We start from the raw sequence: 22,261 nt of genomic DNA on the forward strand, positions 1-22,261 counted from the left end.
CAGAGCCATTGATTTTGTGTCTGCCCCACTCCAGACTTAAATTAGGAACTTGATTAGGGTGCTTCAGTGAAGGTTGGTAGGGGCAGAGATACAGAAAATTATTGGAAATAACAGCCCAGGTCGGCAGCTCCTGCTGCAGGTAGGGGCAGGTAGAAGGTATGAACTTCAACAGTTTCAACTGGTTAAAGGACTTGAGCATATTGTGAGTGGAGCTGAGCAGGTGTGACTGACAACTTCAGTGCTGGGAAAACTGAGGATGACAGTGGGAGGATGTAGTTCCATAAAGCAGTAACCACACCATCTCTCCTTCCCCTGTAACAGGATCCAGAACAAGAATTTAACCCTGGAGGTGTTTCTGTGGGGCCTGCAGGAACAGAGCCAGCACTGCCTTGGGGGCTTCCTTAATGGGCAGAACTTGCCTTGAAGCATCCACTTAAAATAGAGCCCCAGGCCTTTGGTGTGCTCCCAGGTGAAGCTGTGCAGGAAGGTGGCACTGGAGTAACAGTTGCAAGGCAGAAGAGCTGAGTGTGATGGCCACAGGTTATGCCAGGTCCCAGGGAAGGGTAAAAGGACCCTTTCTGATCAAGTGAGGCACAAGCAAACTCACCACCCTGCCAACAGAAGTGAAAGTATTTGATATGAATATGGACCAGCTCTTCAGCAGGCACTGGGACACATCAACACTGGGAACCTGTACATCAAGGGATGAGGGTGTTGATGACCTTGATAGTGCTTTTTAGCCTGTAGTGCCGAAAGGCTTTTTTTACAGCAGTCACACACATCCAGTCACTGCAGGAGGTCCTGTAAAGAAGCAAAGCCCAGTTTTGCAGCCACCACACTGGACTTAGCTACTGAATAATGAGTAACAGGACAGGAGACACATCCCTACAGCTTAAAAAAAAAAAGTGACTTTATTCCATGACTGCTTTGAGACATTCGTCAGTGGTGGCCCAAGAAGTGAAAACAAACGCATACTGACTACAGTACCAGGACAGGAGCTGTTTTTAATGGAGACACATTGTTGATCACAATTTATTCTGAAATCATGAGATGCCAGCAACAGAACAGACTGAATCAGCAGGTCAGGCTGGACAAATACTTGATTGTAGCCACAGCTGTTGGCTACGGGCAGCAGCACTGAGTTACACAACAAGGCAATGCTTTCTCTTCTACCTTCCTAACAGAACTGCCAGGTAAGGCAAAGGATGGACAGCTACTGAACTGTGGTATAAACCATGCAAGAGTAACAAATGTGAGAGTAGGTGTGTAATAAATACTTGATGACATTAGAGAAGAAGGAGGAGGAGAGGCTCATTAAAAAAAAAATTATCTTCTGCAAGACATTAAAGCTATTTTAAGTATTGTCACCACCACAGTGGGCAGTCCAGTCCCATAGTGACTAATTGGTACATGGATCAGTTTTAAAACAATATCCCTCTGCACATGAGAAGGTTTGAACAAATTATTTATCCACTTGCTAAAGCTCTGGGGTTAAAGAAGTGATCAGTAATCAACATTTATTTCACACCTAGGCAGAATGGCTAGAACGGAAGACTATTGTTCAGCTGCTTCTTCAACAACTTCAATCCTGCGAGGCCCGTAGAGTAGAACATAAGCTATATGCCAGTCTCCACCCCCAGATAACCTCAAAATGTCTTCAGGTGTAACAATGCTGACTTTGTCGTCATCAAATTTAATCCATTCATCTGCAAGGAAAACAAGAGGATCATTTGTAACTTAGGTGCATAAAATCTAAGCTTGCTTAACAGCCCCTTTGCTGAAAGGAGCTGTGATGAGTGGTTAACAGGGCTGCAATTTGTTTATTATTTTTTACCTTGTTTCCTTTTAACCCAAGACACATAATGCCCAGAGGAACTTGATCTGCCTTGATGAGTTAGCACTGCCTGCAGGTCATAATAGCCGCAATTGTTAGAGCCAATATCTGAAGGGGAAAGAAAAAGTAACCTTGAGTCCTACTTGATGCATCAGCCAGGCCACAGCACCACAGGTGTGTGTGTGCAAAAGCCCAGCTACACCACAGTACAAAACCATTGCGAACTAAAGTAGCAGCTCTCAGCCAGGAGAGTCTCAGGAAACTGAAGATGTTGTGCATTCTTATGAAATAAATATGTACACCAAAGTATTACTGATGTAATTAATGCACAGGCTGAGTGCTTTGGGCCTTCAGGCTCCAAGCCTCCCCAAAACTGAGCCAACACCAGCACCATCACAGCACTTTTAGAAGTCCAGTTTAAGTTTTTGTTTGGATTTCAGCCTTCTACCACCCACTGACAAGTCAGCGTGCACATTACAAGCAAATGTCTTTTGATGTGCCTGTCTTCTATTATCACCAGCTTGTCAGATGGATGGCAGTTATGCCTTTCACTATCTCAATGTTTTGGTTTACCTAATCTTTCCATTCCTGTCAATCTTTCAAGATTAATTTTCAAAAGCATTAAAGAGACAGGGTTCTCAAAATAGTGCTACCATCAGGTACACTTAAGCACAAGTAAATAGGAAGTTACTTTAAAGTAGATTTGCTTCCCTGTACTCACCATCAGGAAAAGAAAATGGTTCATATTTAACTTCTTTCTGTGCACCATCACTTTTACTAGACTAAAAAAGAGAGTAAGTTGAATTAATGTGGAGCAGTTTAATAAAAGCTCTAGCACAATCACATCAAATCCCAAGTCTCCATTAATTAAAGTACATTTCTAAGTCTAAACATTTTTGTTCAACTTGAAAGAAATTCATTATTGTATTTTTTAGGTGGACATACAAAACCCTTATCTGAAGAGATCAGTTTTAAAGCAAATACATTTTAGCACATACTGCCTGCAGTGTTCACCCACGGGATTTATGGGTTTGTTTATGAAACAATTCTGCAATTGCAGATTTATTCCTTGGTGGGGGCTTGCTAGCAGCAGAAGTGACAATAAGAAAATACCAGAGACAGACTCTCAGTGCCAATACATTCTGTTCAAAAATAGCACTCTTTCCTTGCTCTCATCTGTGTAAGAGGAGATGCAAGCCTTATCCAAATGCTTAAAAGAATTTGCAATGAGTTAGGCCAGGAAAAATACCAGCAAACTTTAAAAAACGGCTAAAACGTGACAGTTTTAGCTCATTTACTTTTGTCTTCAATAAAGACAGGGAAGTCAGCATTATGTAGACAGGGTAAGACATGAGACCATTTCCCAAGTTTTTACAGTGCTGACTTTAGGCTCACTAGTACACGTACTCTAATTTTTACCAGTCAGGCACATGACAGTGCCTTGTACAACCCTTTCCAGTTGCTGAGCAGGGAATGGCTTCCTACACTCCATTGAAGAAGGGAGCAGCCACCAAACAGTAATATTTGAAGAGAATAATTCTGTGTAACTTACAGCAAACTTTTGGGCATAGCTGAAAATACAGGATAAAAAGACCTAAAGCTCAATACCAAGGAGTTTGCTATGTAAGAAAATAATATATTTAGGGACAGCAAGTTTTCTCTAGTCCTTATTAGTACCCCAATTTCAGATGTATGAATTAGCGAAAGCATCAGGAGACTTACGTTCTTTGGCTGTTGATTTACTTTTTTGTCTTCTAGATCTTTGAATTTTGATCGATAAGAAACCATTTTTTCCTGCAGGTCGGGCGTACACAGCTCATACACATCCAACATAAGAGGAAATTTGACATCCTAGGAAGTAAAAGACAAAGGTTTATTAGCATGATTTGGTACTCCACATTAAAGCATTCTCCCATGGGAAGACAACACAATCAAATGAAATGAAACCCTCTTCAAATTGATGGCAACCTGACCTACTGGGATTCTTTTAGTATTTACCAAAAGAGCTACAATGCTTTCACTGAAGAATGTCTAATTCAGTACAAACAAACCACTTTATATTATTACATTCAGCATAGACTAACAATAAATCAGATTCTTTATTGCTAGCTGTCATACTTTCACACTATGGAAATACCTGTACAGGCCTAAGGGAAAAGAAAAAAGAGGCAAGCATGTAGAATGACTGTACCCTGGCAAAAATGTTATTTTGTGCTATCCAAACTACCTTCTGAAACAGTTAACATGTACCTTTAATCCTTATTTCATTTCCTCCTCTTGTAAGGAAAGAGCACCTATCATGATGCTCCTGGGTAGCCTGCGAGGCCTGTCGGCCATGGCCAACAGAAAGCAAAACAGAACATTCAGCTCTTGGCAGCTGGTTCCTGCATTTGTCCATCAGAAAGCCAGACAATTAAAATAACTAATACAGGAAGTGTCTGACAGCATAAACATCTCCCATCAACATTAGAACACTGTTCAGAGTTTGAAAGCATGGCCCTCTCCTTAGTTAAACATTCTTCTCAGAACCACTGGTGAGAAAAGACCAAAAAACATCTTGTATTGTGTCATGATGTAATATTAGCAGTACTGGGACAAATTCACTTTTGCCCCTCACCTCCTTCCTCAGTCTATTTTGGGTAGTGTAGTTTGCCATACACCATCACAACTGGGAACAAAACTATTTGGCACTTGAGCAAAGAAACTGCACTCTTTAATGTTTTTAAATGCAATTTAAAGGTGAACAATTAAGAAAGTAGTCTTCAAGTCCTCATTGTCTACCCTTAATAAAAACTCACAGAAAACATAAAGAGGAATTGAATTTCAATATGCAAAAAACTTACCTTAAGAACTTTTGCATTCACAGATTCTTTCTCTTTGTAAAAAAATCTAACCATCTGAATAGTCAGGTACGCTGGCAAGCGACTAATTTTGGACTACAAAAAAAAAATTAGAAAAAGGTATTACTTTAAATATTCACAGATCTTTTTTACCTTAAACACCGGTCATCCTAAATTACTGTCTATTCTGGGAATGTATTTGTACACAAACCCACAGGAATAAAATAAAGTCTCCTTTATTGAAGCTCTGTCTTAAATTTCTTGGTAGTGAATACTCAGATGCTTTATAAACATAAATCACATGGTGTTGCAGCAATAACTGTGTGGTTTGGAACAGAAAACTGAAAAGAATTGTGAAGAGCAAGGAAAGTGCCACTCACAGATTTGATATAGAGTGCATTTCTCTGCAGTGTTGGAGAAAGTTTGGTGATTTCCTCCTGAAGACGCTGTTGCAAGAGAAAGAAGTAACACATGTTCATCAGAAAACACAGCTTAGAGAAAAGCACAACAGGGGTAAACAAACCATAAACTAAATCTTGTTCTGCAAGTCTCTTGTGTTGCTGTCAGCCATTACAACACGTAAGATTTTGAAATTCCTTGGCAGAAAGGACTATGCCCATTCATTCCTTCAGCTCCAGGCTCATTCCTGAGCCCTGACAACACTGAGTTTCTCTCTGCAGAAAATTTTGCTCCACAGGAGTAGAACTCACAATTGGATTTTATTATGAATTGTATCTGGACTTGGTTACAAATGTATCATATGCTTAGAGCACAACTGAAGAAAATCTGAAGTTTCCTGTGAGAAGAATATTTGCACATTTCTCAGCTCTCAGTCTCAAGCAGCCAGAGCTGCATCTAAATTGACAGCTGGTGTCTCCTAACAAAATTCTGGGAAAGACTAGCTTGGTTCTTAGTGTTGCAATTCTCTTGCTCCAGGCAATCTAGCATAAGTTGCAGATTTTTTTTTGGCCTGAAAGAGAAGTTTCTTTTTTTATAGTTTTTTTTTCATTTGTGAGCATTAGCTGTTTTATCCTACTTTTCCTTCTAAATTCTGTTAGGAAAAAGAAAAAAAAGCAGAGATATACAAAGATTATCTGAGAATCATACAACTTGGTTTTAGTCCTGTACAAACCAGATCACTGCCCTAGTCTTACACAGTTACTACAAAGGTTTTGCAGTAGCTCCTCTCCTTTCTACTTCAGTCTCCCCTAAAAGCCCTTACAATTTCAAAATACATACATAACCTAAAAATCACAGACAACCTTAAGGAGTTCTACTTAAAAAAAGCTGGAGAATAATGTTGTCTGATGGAAAATAACACCCCCTTTAAAATCTGCCACATCAAATTTAGTTGTTACATCATCTGGTGGGGTTTTAATTAGGAACCAAAATGCCAGCCTACTTCCAAGTTGACTTTTGGACCTTCTGGGAACTGATTGCTGCATAAATCATGATACTGCTCAGTCTGGAGTGAAACCCAGCTGAAGAAACAAAGAGGAAACTCTCTTGCACTTGGTTACCTGCATGGGGAACACCATGTCAGGGTCAAGATAATGCTCTGCTGAAGTCTGTTTGACATTAACATGCAATTCCCTTTCACAGCCATCTTCCCAATGAACACCAAAAAGATTCCTGAAACTTCATAATGTTTGGACAGCAGACATCAATTCCAAGTCACAGATTAAATGCACTTAGAACTAAGTGCATTTAGGTCACTTAGAATTTCAACTGAGTAATATGCAGACCATTTAGAATCTCAATTCAATAAAAGTTGCAATAGCTTACCAATTTTAGTCCTGTAAACAGGTATTTCACTTCTTGATTGATAAAGCAGCTAAGCTGAAGGAGATTCTCCTTTCCTTTAGTTACTTCTTCTTCTTCGGCTTCTGTACATTTCATGCTTCACAAAATTAAGGAAAACCATCATGCACCAAGAGCTGAACTACTCCTCTAGTGAAAAGAACATGCCAAGCAGCACAGCAATTTAGGTAATTCTGTGCTTGTGTAGACAGTACTTTTACTTCTCATAGTACAAAAAAGATTTGAAGGAGCCCTTCCTTCAGACCAATCTGTTCCTTCGTGGCTAAGGACAAGGGGCAGCAGGGGCAGACAGCACACCAAAAAAAAGGAAAATAAGTCTTTGATCACCATTTAACCTAAGGCCTGCTTTTTCTTTTTTCTTCCCCATCACCACCCAACTCCCAGGACACAGAACACACTAACTGGCTGCCAACACCCAGTTACAAAGCCCTCCTGCAACACTGCACTCCATTGTTGCTTATGATTAATAAAGTTCTTCTACTGCTGCTGCTGGCCAGACTTCCTGCTTCTTTCAACATGCAGAGCCTCCTTTCTCTGCCTTGTATCTGTCCTCTTCACTGAAATGAAATTAATTCCTTCATTATTTTCTACACATTCCTTTTAATGGTTCTGTCTGTCCTCTCCTCTTCTCATAGTTCTAGCCCAATGCTTTTCTCTCATCTATCTCCTTCCAAGCAGGTATTTTTCTGACTGCAGCTATTCTACAAATGCTGCTGTAATCACACTTTGAAAGTCTGCAACTCTTCTAACAAGTCTTCTTGCTGATACTGGCCTATGCATCATTCCTCTTAGCTACACATTCCAAGACTCCCAATGATTTTAAGGACAACAAACATCAAAGAAGAGGGAGAGAGATGCATGATTCTTACCTAGAAAAAGGTAAGAATCATTAGTCATTACTACCAAACCATGAGATACAGTACCTCATCTAAGGGGATGTTTCCTTATTTCAGACAAGCAAAATGCACAGTGTATAACTTTCTAAAAGTGGTGCTCAGTTTGATGACAGCCAGGCTTTTGGGGTGGAGAAATGGGAAAAGAGTAATACTTGCCATGATATGTGTGCCCCATGTGGTCATATTCTCTTTTTCCTGCTATAAAGAACCCACTAGAAAGTTGTCAGCTGCATTTGTTTCTTACTCATACAACTGTGGACACCTAATTTATTTCTTAAGAAATCAATCAGTCTACCTTTTGTGCATCTTTAGTACACCAGGTATGTCAGCAACACACTCTTACAAGCCAAAAAAGCCTATTTAGGACAACAATTACTTTTAGTTAGATAAAGCATGTCAGCATCCTTGAAGCTGGTAAGGACCAATCTTCTCTGGGGAGGAAATGTGCTATTGAAATTCAACAAGGGTTTTTTTCTCTGTAGATTTTCATTACCATTCTTTCTCCCCACATCATCCTCTCCCTTAAAGCATATCCAATCTTAAAGTTAAGTTCTGTGTACTCCTGCACGACATCATGATCCCGTTCCCCAACCTACACCTTCATTTTCCATAGTGTTCTGAACAATGCTTTTCATCCTCCCTGAACTCAACTGCTAAAGTGTGAAATCACCGTTGTTTATGTCTTGCCTTAGTCTTTAGGATACGCTGTTTCAAATTCAATGCTGAAGAATTGATCAATTAAACTCTTCTTTTTAGAGGATGCTGCTGTAGCTCCAGAGTCTGCCTGTAAAACAAAATCTCTTATGATGTAACTTTAAACAGAATGTAAATACAGTCTTCTCTACAGACAAAATTACCCCATTTATTTAAATTCTTTAAAGCCTATTCCTTTATCTTTCTATAGGTGTATTTTCTCCTAGTCAGTCAATCTTCTAACACAGCATAAAAGTTTCAAAACAAATATGCTTATAACATGCTGTTAAAACCAACCTGAAGCCCATTAACAAGCAAGATCAAAAATTCATAAATCCCGAGCCCCCCAACTTAAATCTATCTTAAGTTTCAGGATAGTCTTCCAAGGCCCTGCCAAGAGTCTCCAGAAAACAGTTTACAGAGAAAAGAGAAAGCTGTTCTGGTAAAATCTGGGGAAAAACTTTCAGCAATTTCTTGTATCAGATTAACCATTCAAGTAAAAACTGTAGCACACTTTTTTCAGAAAAAAAAAGAAAGTTCTTATGTGCTGAATTCACAGGTTATCAGGGCCAGCTACCACATACATGAGAGGGTGTCACCACCAGCTTGGTGCAACACTGCCCTTTACACAACCCAAAGGGAAGGGTTTCCTTTAGCACACTCCACAGCATCACTGACAGGACCATGGTAGCATTATGCTGATCAGAAACATCAGAAAGTAACTTCACAATTCCAGACACACGTTAAAGAATTCACAAACAGATAATACTTAACAAAACATACGTGAAATACTATAAATCCTTCTTCTGGTTAGAGTAAGACTACAATTACCTCCATAATTGTATCACCTTCTATGCCTTCCAGCTTCTGCTGTAGTACCCTCATCATCTGCACCCAGCACTCATTGGCATCCTAGGAAGGGAGCACAACATTAAATCTGACTACAAGCATTATGATTTAGTAACATTAAACCCATCAATTATAAAGCCAAATGTGAGGATTCCTTAACTAAGAATTTCTCCCAATTCCACCATGCATTCTCAGAACTAGCACTTGATATTACATTCAACTTCTATACAACTTTTCTACAGAAAAAGCACCCCTTATTTTCACAGGAGAAGGAAAGTCTTTAAATGTTCTTGTTCTCAACTTCCAACATACTATAGAATTTTAAACAATAAGCTAATAATTGGTCTTTACCTGTTGAAGGTACTGGCCTTGATCACCTTTCTCTGCAAACTGTGGGAAGGCCATATGCAAAAACTGCAGGAGAATGATAGGTGGGATACTGGAGGAAGTTTTATCCATGGAATCAAACAAGTCTCTAAGAGCTTGAAGAAAAAGTGAATGCTTTGAGAAGCGAAAAAACAATTCAAACATGGCAGGAAGTGTAAAAAGAACAGTAAAACAGCAACAACATTTAAAGACTGATCATTTAACAGTGTCCAAATTGATCTTTCCAAAGCAGGACCAAATTTTCCAGGTGGCATAACAGGTGCACCTATGATCTCCTTTCTGAACACAACTTTGAAAGCATAAAGATGACAATTCTGAGAATTTGGGACATATTGCCTTGTCTTTCCTGGCTGCTAACAGGGGAAAAAAATTTTGAGCAATTAAGATTTCATATGGAACACATCAGAGGAACAACATTTTCACAAGAGAAACCAGGAGGCATTCACAATCTATCCTCTAGAGCAACTTAAGTTTCACCAGCTACTAGGAAAAAAAACTTTAATAAAATATCTAGGAAATACCCATGCTTAAAACCCAGGAAAACAAATATGTGTATGCATATGTGCAGAGAGCTATATGTACATAACTATGTGCAATCCAATGAATGATACTGACTGCATGACAACACACATGGCTTTCTTTTTTGTTCCACACTCTAGCATATGTTTTATCTATCCAAGTTACAGCATTTTAAATCCACAGATCCCTTCAAAGGTACCTGTTAATCCTCACAACAACCCTGTGAGGTAGGCAACAATCTGCATGGTCACTAATTTACAAGTGAAGAGACTAATGAATTGTTCTCTCCAGTAAGTGAACATAAGCAGGATTACAGGGAACCAAGGTCAGTTGCTTCCTCTTTCAGAAATGTCTTCACTGACCTTGATAAGAGGTGCAACTGATATGACACAGCAATTTTAAAAAAAATGCCGTAAGTGTCATGCAGGAGTTCCTGAACAGCTCAGCACCCAAGAATTAACTACAAATTACTTAAACTATTAAAATTCCTAAGAAGCAGAGCTGTCACCTTAAAAAGAAAACAAGGGACACGAAGTAAAGGCAGTGAAAAGGGGAGGGGCAGGCATGGCTGTATAGAGTAACCATTGAACTTACCACCCCAAAATTCGATCAGCAGGCATACCCACAAACTGGACCTTTCCTTCCTTATATTGTTTTGTTTTTCCTTAAATGGACTGGTAGAAATCCCAGTGTCCTGGCCCAGCATCTTAGTGGGGCAATGAAATAGAGTAAAAAAAGAAAAAGTGGACAAGTAGTACCCTTGTTCAAGTGTAAGGGGTCTAACTAGAGCTCTAGTTAGAGCTTGAAGACACAGGGCCACCACGAGCTCCCACAGTGTGAGCACCCACACCACCACAACAAAGAGTAACTTCTGTTTTGAAGACTCTCCTTTCCACTCCAGTTATGAAATCTGGATCTTTAGGGCAAAGGCTAAGACCACTGATAAAGCACCAGTTTCCATTGTAACAATAATGCTCAGGCAATAAATCATATTAAAAACCACCAGTGACATACATATCCCAGGAGGATGGTGTTAGCCTACCACTATGTGAAACAAAGAACTAAAGTATTTCTGCACAAAGTGATCAAACCAATAGATGGATGGATGGATGGAATCTGCTTTAGGAAGTTCCAATTACTTCATGCCTACATGTAAAACAATTTAGAGATACAAGTTGTTTCTATCTAAGCCTAGATCACTCTGAAGTATCTTTTCTTTAGCCTGCAGCCTGACAATGTGCATAGATAAATGCCTTGCAGGCAGGGGCAGAATAGCCTTTAAAGACAAAATGAATCCTCCAGTGCCAGAAGATCTGACATTCCTAAGGCATATGCACTAAAGAACAATACACAGAGTTTTAACTGCAAATTTCATCTGCAGTTAGCAAGAAATCACACACTTGCCTAAACCCCTGTTTTCTACTCTAAACACCAACCTGCAGTAATGTATTGAGCAGAGGCCATTTCTCCTGAAGCTCTTAAGGCACCACCATACCTAAAAGGGAAGAAAAATAATTTGCATGCAATTAAACACAAACAGGAAGGACAGTCGGGTTTTTGAAGCAGGCAGCAACTGGATTCATTTAAAGGAAATCTATTACCAAGCCAAAAGTAACCAAAGGTAAGATTCACTCACATTTACCTCAAAGTTTCAGCTATTTTGCAAGCATGGAAGCAAAGGAAAACTGGCATCTTTCACTGAGTAAGTAAAGGTAGACCAAGAAGTCTGGCTACATCACTGCTGCTTCTCTAATCCTTTTGCCTCAAAGACTTGTTTTATTTTTAAAGAAACTGAGAAAGTCTGAACAAAAGCTACCCCATTTCTGAAACATTTGCCATGGCTTCTTCAGATACATGTGAAAAAAAAAACACCTCCAGGGATAAATGTCAGATAAAATGCACAGAGATGGAGGGCAAGCTTGCTTCCTCCCTCCACAGCAGAAGCAAAACAGTGAGAGATGAGATGTTTTCTTGGGGAAGTATTTCCTAGACTGAAAAGGAATGGGAGTCTACCTATATGACAAGAACCTACCACTCTTCTTTAAATTCCTAATTTAGCAGCTGGATGAGGAACAGACTCCCCAAAGCCTTCAAGCAAAAGGAGGGTCTCACACATTCTCTAATCTCAGACTGGACTTTTGAAATTCTGACCATTGCTAGATGACAAGCAGGAAAATTTCCCCTGGCATGCTACAGAACAGGGAGGAGTTCCTTGGGGAGATCAGCAGAGCAGGCCTCAGGAAAGAAGCTGTAACAGCTTTCCCAAGTGAGTCCTTTCACACCTTCCCACTGCCATGTACCCTATAGCCTGCCATGCTGTCATCAAGCAAGGAAGACCAAAAAAAGGCTAAATCTCCAGAGAAAAACAGAGCTTGAATCCGAGTGTGAATCTGACTTCCCACAGACAATACGGCCACATTTTGTATTGCAGTCTGCCAGTTTCTCGGGCTACATTTTGCTTTTGAGTATGTTAAATTTGTCCAATATTCAGATTCAGTGTCATAACTCAAGAATCCTTCACATGGAAATAAAGACTTTGCAAAAATGATAACACCGATAGCCAATAAAAACCCTGAAATCAAATTTCTGTACTTCACAAGTAGTTCTCAGTGCTTAATAATAAAGGTTCACCTGCTAACAGAATGAAAAACTGTTTATAACTACTTAAATAACAAGTGATTACAGTAATACAGAATATCCAGCTGGGAATCAAGAAAGCAGGGGAAAAGGAATTAAATTAACCCTAAGAGGGCAATAATGCTCTACCTAATTCTCACTTTTTTATAAATACTCATTGTTTTCTCATTACAATTCATCTGGAGGACAAATTCAGGCCACATTGGTAGGTATTCTTTTTTCCTTCAACATTCATGACTTTCAAGTTTCTTGTAAATTTCTTACCAAAAAAAAAAAAACAACCAACCACAAAAAACACTAGCCATTTTCACATTTCAGTCTAGAATAACAAAAACAAACAAACAAACATCAGAAAAGTTATCCTACAATCAGAACAAATTAGCACAAACAAAATTCCATGAAGACATGCCTTAGAACTTCCTGCGGTACCTCCAAGTAGCAAATGTCAGAATTTCACAGCTGAAAATACTGTGCAATGGAACCATTGCAGGAAATATTCCTCAAAGGAACAGGACTCCCATATGATTCTTTTATGCAGAACAGGACCATAAAAACTAACAGCAAAAAAACAGGGTTAAGAGTTCAGTAGCTTATTTTAGAATTTTAAACTGGTCTTGATAGGAACTACTTTCTAGCTAAGCAAAACACATTCTCTCTATTAAAAGCCAGTTCCAAGAAACACAAAGTCTTAACTTTTTTATTAAAGTACAGACTAACACAGCCATAGGATAAACTTTAATTAATCATTCTGTTAATCTTGAATAGACCTAAAGAGTAATAGATTGTCATGATAATCCATACCAGTATTAAGATGACCATTCTGCAAAATATCATCTTCATAAGCTAAAGGAAGCATTTTAGTCACGGTATTTTTGTCCTACCTTTTAAGGGCCTCTTTCACTTCTGGCACGGAGCGGATACACTGAACCGTAGCATTCATGTAGCAAGTGTTGCCAAGGTTTGTCAATCCACATGGCAATTCCATCTACCAAAAAAATTCACAAGGGTGCTTGAAGGTCAGAAAGAAGTGGCAACCATTTTTGTACAAACACTATATAATGTGACATCAACTTCTAAGCACATGAACTATGCATAAAACTGGGAATATTCCATCAAATGTTATGAGGCTTTCCAGATCCACTTTATGATTATATTTATCATTACACTAATTGATACTTTTAGGGAACATTCAGGAATGCTTTGGGGGTTTTTCTCTGCATGTTTAGTTTAATGAATATATTCTTCAAGCATGCAATCATTCAGAAAGTTCAACTATAATCCCATTCAAGTTTTGACCTTAAAATTCTATTTCCATGAAAATTTCCACATGAATACATTTGTACAAAACACTGATGTTTTAATTAAAATCAGTTTTCAGTAAAACTCTGAAAATGATGGAGTTCATAGTTGGAAACAAAAGCATTGTTTAAACTTCTCTCCAGAAATTTGCAACAGATCATTAACTTGATCTTTTCAGACAACTTGTGAATTTCTGAAGTTTTGACCAATGTAAAGGCCAACTAATAGTAAGCTAACCAGTTTCAGAAATAACTATACATCACCATGTGATAGAATTTTTCTTTCTTTTTCTGTAATCCTGAATACTTAGGTATTTGTCAGGGAAAAACACATAGTTTAATGTACTGCATACCAATACAAATAGATTATTTTAGGAAGAGAGAACTCATTCAGCATATCTCAGAAGTGAACACATGCACTGCAAACGACTGAATTTTGATGTGTAAAAGATTTCCATGTGACCAACTTTTTTGAAATGTTATCTGATACTGAAATCACCTCCTTGCTTGCCTCTCAGTTATCTCAATGTCTGTGTATGGGGTTACTCTAAAATCCATAAATATTCTTCAACTGCAGATGGCCTGGAAAGCCCTAAATCCTGAAGCACACAAACCCAGTCATGAACTATAGATCCTTTTTCATACTGACATGCACCAAAGTATTTCTATTCTGCATGCACAGTTGACAATAATCATGCAACTGTTAAGTATGAAAAAGCTTGCAGTTCAAATGATTGGTGAGAAAATTAAGCCTTTCAAGCTGTAAAAAAGGGAACTCAGGAGTTTCTTCATTAAGAAAATAATAGATTATTTATGCTCTTTCAGACTTCACTTCCACAAAGCAAAACACGTGTCAAACTTATTTTTATTTTTCACAAAGTTGACCTAATACTAGTAAGAAATCCCCAAATACACCCCACCCTAAAACAAACCCTAGTTTTTCCTCACAGATATGAAAGAGGCAGGAAATAATTCTGCATATCTTAAGAAGCCTTGTTTAGGCAAAATACAGGACACTGATGCAGTAAGGGCAATACAACTTCATCTTTAAAAACATCACAATGCTATTTTTAGAAAATCTACTAAGCTGCATGCTCAAAGGAAAAACAGCACTAATTGTATGATTTTTAAATTAAATCCCAGATTTCTTTTTACTGCTCCCAGTTTGGTCATCAATGTAAATTTGTGATTCTTGGTGAAGATGCTAAACAGACACTACAGTTTCAAAACCCACTTTTAAGCAACTGCAAGCATTTAAGAACTTGCCATGACGAAGGTTTACAAGAAACTGAAGTTGGAAACATGCTTACAGCCGAGGCCAACTGCTCCTCTGTCATGTCCTCCACGAAGATGGGGCGAGCAACCGGCTCTTCTGGAAGCGCATCGGCGGAACCCATCATTAGTAAGGTCATGCCCTGGAAACACAGCAAAACCAGCAATCAATGTCTAAGGACACTTATTTCCACTCAAACCCTCAAGCTCCTAATACTTCAGCAATTTCCCCAAAAATAAACACAGTTCATTTATTTATTTATTTATTTATCTCTTAGTTTAACAGAAACCAATACTGCACTACTGTGACTTTAGGGTGTACCTCAATTCCTCTTATCTAGGAAGTACCTACTGAGAACAACTCCACAGAATTATCCATGCTAAATGTTTCCACTGAAACATCTGGTGAGCTTTCCTGGCAAGTTCTGGGTTAAACTAGTTGAAAAGTGAAAAATAACCTAAACTACCACATCAGTTTAGACATGAGAACTAACACTTAAGGTGTAAAAAAAAAAAAAGTCAATCAGGTTTCCATGCTTGCTGAACTAGCATAATATGAAAAGGAATCTTTCAGCATTCAACAGGAGCACATCTACACAATAAGATCTGTCAAATGAAGAGAAAATTACTATCTGGAGGCTTGAAACATACAGTGCTAAGGAAAAGGATGAACAACAGAATGAAGAGAAACTGCTTTGACAGTGTAAATAAATCCCTAGAACTTGTATATAACATTATTAAAATGAATAAAAGCAGCTATTAGCACAACCACATGCAGAAAAAGACAAGAATATTATGTACTGCATTTTTGCTGAATAATTTTGCTACAATAGCTGCAGCTACAGGCTGCTAACTAGTTACAAGGGTAAGAGTAATGCTACCTAATTCAATCTGCCCAGTGAAGAACTGGAGTAAAGCTGTTACAAGAGGTTACAAGAGATGCACAGTAACAAAAATGACACAAAAAAAACCCCAACAAAAATCTGTGGGATCCCCTGATGCAATATTATACAGGCAAGCAACACAAACACTTTCTGTTTTCTTTTTGAACTAGCCAAATGTATGAATTATCATTACTAATGCTTTCTTTAAAAACAGCAGCTATTTAACACAGGAGAGCACATTTCAGCAGGTTGGTAAAAAAGGACATGAAAAACAGAGATGTGTAACTTCGGCATCACCAACACATTTGTCCGTGCAGGGCATGTGCAAGGACAAGGGTCTGCAGACAGTACCTAGGTTCACCAGATCTCTCTAAACAACATCACTTATTTTTATGATCACAGATAAGACAGCACTGCTCTGATCCAGAACATTTCTTGTATGGAATAAATAAATATATGCACTCAACTACTCCAGAAAAGATAGTATGAGCTCCCTATTGATGCAAAAAAAAAAAAAAAAAAGGTTTTCATACATCAATGGTGAGACCTTTCTAAGCATGCTTACATATGACATCTATAAAATTATTTTTCAAGGTATAACTTTTTGAGATAGCACTGTCCATTCAAACAGAAACAGCAAGCACTTTCAAGCCTTTCTTCATATGCTAAAATAAAAAATTAGAATAGTAAAATTTACTGCTCAGAACTTACATTCTTTATTTTTAGGTTTCCCCAGTCATCATCCTGTGAAATAAAATAAAAGACAAGTTAGTTATCTTGTAGCAAGATACTTGTAGCAAATATTTTCATTAATATTAATCACATTTCTAAATATACAATTGTGTTTCATCCAAGGTTACACAATATTAACTATTTACATGTTATCAAGTCTCATCTGACAAAAATAAAAAGCAGCCAAGCTGTGTTTTCAATTAGGTTTCCCATGCATTGTTCAACACTGCCTAAATGTAAACAACTTTTTGCAGCAAAACTGCCCACGTCTCATTAAACCAGTAACTCTCCAGTAGAGAAGCACCCAAGAAACTTCTCTTAAACAAGTTAGAAAGACAAAATTTGCATTCAGATTCTGAACATAAAAAAGTAACAAGAAGTCTCCCACCAAGGTGTTTTGTACAAATGAGTAAAGAAGTACAGTCAGTTTAACACATACAAGCAAAGATCTTCCAGAGGAACACCCAGAAACATCGTCATTGTTCATGTTAACACATAACAAAGTTAGACATAATATAAAAAAACTGATTTCTACCTTCAGAGTTCCTCCCTTAACCATAACTTTCTGTCTGGCTGGCTGAACTCCGGTCAGTGCAAATAACTGGGCTTTGAAGACCATCGGAGGTTCATCAGTGTTCAGCTCCACGCCATCAAATTTCTCTTTTCCCCATTTCACATTCACTGCAAACAAAATGTTTTGAAACTTGATTATTTCCTAATACTCAAGAATGCAATTACCAAGATTACCAAGACTTCACACAGTCTCAAAACATTCTTTTTTCGGCTCTTAAAATTGTCAGTAATGAAGGTAGGGAACACCTTTACTATATGGCACCTCATCCATAAGAACATACCACCTCCAGCAGGTCTAAAAATATCCTACAAAACAAGTGAAAAGTAAGATACAGAGAAACTCTGTAAATGGTAAGTTTGTCTAACAGCATGAGAAATCCTTCTGCAGGTCTTCAGAAAAGCAGTTTGGAACTAACTCCCCCATTCTCTTGGCACTGCTTGTGGCAAACAACTGAACTTTCTGAGGGAAGTTCAGAGGTGCGATTCCAGCTCAGTTATCCGCAGCACTTCCGTTCTCCTTCAGAGGAAAACAATACAGCGTTCTTTAAAAGCAAGGCTATTGACCCCAGTAAGGTGCAGGACTGGAATTAAGAAGCAAAGTGAAATTTGGTCACCAAAAATGTAAACCCCGACACTGGAAACGAGATCATTAGCAGAAACAGGAGGCAGAATGGCACAATGGAATGTTAACTTCACTGTGGTGAGGTCAGTAATGACCAAGAGCAGACAGAAAATGCCTGGAATAAGCTGTGTGCCTCTATAGTGAACAGAACAGTGACACAACTTTGACCACTTCCAAGAACTAACATAGGTACATAAGGCTTCCTTAGCAAGCTGAGATTTTACTGAAAACCTGTAAAATAGAGCACACAGCAATATCCTCAATGGATAAGTGGCTGAAGTAGTAAGTAAGTGGCTGAAATACCAAATGTGGTAAAAGCCACATCCTTCTACCTCTGGTTTGGTTTTACATAAATATATTACAGCAACCATACCTTTTCAAAACACAAAACTCCTAGAAGTCATAATTTTAAAAACCCTTCCAAAAAGGTTCAGATTTCAGATGTATGCAATGCTTGTGATGTGTAGTATTACAGAATAATCAAAAGCAAGTCTAAATGAGTTAGACTAAATTAGTCTACAAAGGAACTCAAAATGACCAACTTTTCAGTATTTCTAATAGAAAGCATCTTATATTTTGCCCAATGTTCCGATTTTTTAAAAAACACATTTATTATTTTGCATATTTAAGACCTATGAAGCACAAGGCTTTTCCCATTTTCCAGGAAGACAACCCACTCAGTCACTGATCAAGTCAGCTGCACTGAGAGTCTGCAAGTCAGACTTTTGGGTTTTGAATTTTTGAACAGTCATGCTTCCACTGCTAAATATGCAGAAGAGTTAGCAATTATTAATCTGTAGTGTCGCTGGTTTTGACAATGCAGCACTCAAGAGGAAGAATGGAAGAGCATGACTGTCTTCTCTTCAGAGACTGCAACCAAGACTTCGGGCAAAACGAAAGAGAAACTAGTTAACGTGAAAACAATGTAAAGTAAGAAAGAGAAGAACGTATTTTCCCTGCTGATCAGAAAACACAGCACATACACATCACAGAACAGGTCAGGTTGGAAGGGAACACAGAGGCTCATCTCATCCATCATGTGCTCGAGGGGGCCATCCCAGAGCACAAGCCACAGGACTGTGCCCAAACCATTCCTGAGTATCTCCAATGAGGGAGACTCCACTAGATTTGGATGAATTCAGGAAAAATCATTACAGTGACATAAGGATCTCAATTTGCTAACCACAGCCAAAACAGTGGACAAGCTGTATGCTGAGGCTGCATACTACCTAAAAAACTGAAGGCCCAAACAGGCCAAATCTGTGAGATATCATCAAGGCAGTAATTGGTCCCAGAAGTGTCACTGGCGGCTTTGTTCTTGAAGTCTTCCACGGAAACCTTTCCTCACAGCAAGAAGGGCCAGCAGGATGAAGTACAATTTAAGAAAGCTTTAATTTTAGGTTTAGGCTAGACATTAGGAAGAATTTCTTCATAGAAAGGGTGATTAGACACTGGAATATTCTGCCCAGGAAGGCGGTGAAGTCACCATGCCTGGCGGTGTTTAAGAGAGGGCTGGATGTGCCATTCAGTGCCCTGGTCTAGTTGACATGGTGGTGCCTGGTCAAAGGTTGGACTTGGGCTTTTCCAACCCATCGGAGCCTGTAGGATAGAATGGATTTCAAAGAGCGGAGGCAGACGCACCAGGAAGGCGCAGATGCAGCGTTCTGGCTCACCACCACAGGGACAGCACCACTTCTCTTTTAGCAGGAACCCAGAGCAAACCGAGACAGGGCAGTGCCGAGGCACGGCGGCCCGCGACTGACACCCGCCCTCCCGCCAGCAGGGCCAGGCCAGCGCTGCCTCCCCGCTTCCCTTCCCTTCCCTTCCCTTCCCTCCCTCCTCACGGCCCGGGCCGCGCCTCCCGGGGCGCTCCCGCCGCCGGCCCGGCCGGGATGGGCGCGCACGTGCGAGGCGCCTCCCGCCGCCGGGGCTGGGGCCGAGGCAGCGCTCCCGGGCCGGGCCCGGCGGGAGGGGCGGGCTCCACGCTCACCTGAGAAGAGCGGCATGGCGGAGCGGCGCGGCCCGGGCGCACGGCGGGGCGGGCGGGCGCAGGGCGGCGGGGCGCGGCGCGGGCGGGCGCGGGCGGGCGGCGGCGGCGGCGGCGGCGGGTCCCGGCCCCGCTCGGGGTCTCATTCAAACCAGCCCCCGGGATGACGCTGCAAGCGCGGCCGGGCGGCGGAAGCGGGGCGGGAGCAGTGCGCGCGCAGCGCCGGAACGGGCGGGGCCGGCGGCGGGAGCGGGCCCGGCCTGGATCCCGTTTGTCCTGCGAGCCCTGGGCAGAGCGGGCCGGGAGAGGGCCCGGCCTGGATCCCGTTTGTCCTGCGAGCCCTAGGCAGAGTGGAGTGTGGAACGGGCCCAGAATGAGGGGCAGGTGGTGCTGGTGCCGTGGGCAGGGAACGTCGATGTGGAGGGCGCAGGGCTGAGGCGAGAGTGTGTCCAGTTCTGGGATCGCCAGTGCAACAGAGGGAGCTCCTGGAGCTCCTGAGTCTAGAGAAGGGCGACAAAGACGAATAAGGGGTAGGAGCATCTCTGTCACAATGACACGCTGAGAGCTGGGCCTGTTCAGCCTCGAGAAGGGAGGACTGAGAGAGGGCCTCATCAATGTGTGTAAATATCTAAAGGGAGGGTGGAGCCAGGCTCTCCTCAGTGGTGACAAGCAATAGGACAAGAGGCAACTAGTGGGCCAGTGCACAGAAAATTCCACCTGAACACAAGAAGAATGTCTTTAATGTGTGGGTGACCCTGCACTGGAACAGATTTCACAGACAGTTGTGGAGTCTCTCTCACTGGAGATACTCAAGAGCCACCTGGATGCAATTCTGTGCAATGTGCTTTAGGATGACCCTGCTTGAGAAGGGAGGTTGGATGAGATTGGAGGTTGGACCCACTGTGCTCCCTCCCAGCCTGACCCATTCTGTGACGCTGCGATTCTGTGGGAGCTGAGCTGGGCTTTTGCACCCCCAGGCATCTGCCCAAAAGCTGTGATTGCTCAAGGCAGGGGAAGGGAGACAGAAAAAATAAAAAGGCTCTTGTGTGATGAAATAGGTTTGGTTTATAGGAAAGGGTGAAGTAGGAGCTAAAATTACCAAGAGAAGAACTTCATTGGGAGGAGAGGAGATGAGTACAACCAGCAATATTTTTTAGGCTCAAGTGATAGATAAGAAGCACTGAAGGATGGGTGTGATGGCAACAGCCAGGAGCCTTCAGTGTGATAAACCCCAAGTTGTAAACATTAAAACCAGTAGACATGGAGACCCAAATCTCAACTGCTTCTACAAAAACTCTTGGTATTCAGATGTGCTTAAAGAAACCAAAACAGTGCTTTAAGATGCAAGGGAGAGAATGAGACAAGAGAGACTCATCCCTTCCTTGGACCCCTCCTAGCTCCCACCAACACTCCTCTGCTGCTTACAGGTGCAGCTGTGAAGAGCTTCTGCCACAGCTTATACCAATGTCTGGTTGTTGGCATGTGCACTTCTGGCCATACTTTTGCCAGAGTTGATATCCTCAACAAGAAGGATCTTTTTCTTGCTGTCCCCCAAATGTGATTTTCAGTTTGAAACAGTTGAAGAATGAAATATAAAATGGCCATAAAAGTAATCCAGGGTTTGAACGTAAGCCTTAACATGAAAGATTTAGAAATTTCTGTCTTTTCAGTTTATCATGGAGAAGAAGAGCAAAAGTTGATTTTCTTGTTCAGTGTAGGCTCCTAGATGGGACAAGGAGGTTTGGGGGAGCAAGGATTACATTTCACAGAGAAGCTTCAGAAGGTGTTATGCTGAGATTTTGCTGGATTATGCTGGATCTTGAATAAAGATGGAGTTTACCATTACTAAAGCGATTTAATTGTTAAAATTGACCAGCAAAAGTGATGAATCTTTTGTTACTTGGACCTGCTGAAAGAAGCTTTCTAGAAAAGATTTGGTCCAATTCTAGGGTGAGATCCTGCAGACCACCTATTCAAGAGAGAGCAGATCCCAGCTGCCTGCCTGTGAATTTACATGTGGGATAACTCCAGTCGAATGTTTTGCTCTTGATACCAAAGTGACATACATAGAGTCACGTTTACTCCTGCCAGCTCAATGGAAGTGGAATGCTCTGGAGTCTGAAGCTGCACTGAATCCTTCCCTTTAGGGAAACCCTTAGCTGATCAGGACTCAGGCAGTCACAGACCATGCATTTCCAGAATTTGGGAAAGGCACTAGAGGGTGCTGTGCTGAAGGAGAAGAAACTGGATTTGTATCAGCAGGAAAAACCATCCTGACCTCTGCAAGGTGAAGAACCGCTGTCTCCATCTTTTTTCCTCTCAGACCGTGTAGGCCCCTTCCTGCAGTAACAGCCGTGTGCCTTCTTCCTTAAGGAGGCGATCAATAGACACTGGTTCTCCTGAATCTTACACAAACT

The 22,261-nt window shown here is 40.6% G+C and overlaps 1 protein-coding gene across 2 annotated transcripts; it reads right to left on the reverse strand.

The window, feature by feature from the left end:
• Positions 1–986: 986 nt before the first annotated feature.
• Positions 987–20,042, reverse strand: USP14 (ubiquitin specific peptidase 14). Of its 2 annotated transcripts, none has more exons than XM_071418032.1 (16): positions 19,848–20,042; positions 17,198–17,343; positions 16,642–16,674; positions 15,085–15,189; positions 13,358–13,461; positions 11,276–11,334; positions 9,285–9,415; positions 8,916–8,996; positions 8,096–8,175; positions 6,460–6,574; positions 5,055–5,120; positions 4,678–4,770; positions 3,557–3,685; positions 2,556–2,616; positions 1,835–1,942; positions 987–1,706 (listed from the first exon to the last, which is right to left on the reverse strand). In XM_071418032.1, exons 1-16 carry the CDS (start codon positions 19,861–19,863, stop codon positions 1,555–1,557), a joined length of 1,479 nt encoding a protein of 492 aa, XP_071274133.1. In that variant the 5' UTR covers positions 19,864–20,042; the 3' UTR covers positions 987–1,554. The 2 variants fall into 2 exon arrangements, with proteins under 2 accessions (XP_071274133.1, XP_071274124.1); XM_071418023.1 differs by having other exon boundaries at positions 8,910–8,996.
• Between the last annotated feature and the right edge of the window lie 2,219 nt (positions 20,043–22,261).

This window comes from Agelaius tricolor, unplaced genomic scaffold (genome assembly GCF_023055355.1).
Source record: "Agelaius tricolor isolate 1412-34295 unplaced genomic scaffold, bAgeTri1.0.p SCAF_2, whole genome shotgun sequence".
Classification (NCBI taxonomy): domain Eukaryota; kingdom Metazoa; phylum Chordata; class Aves; order Passeriformes; family Icteridae; genus Agelaius; species Agelaius tricolor.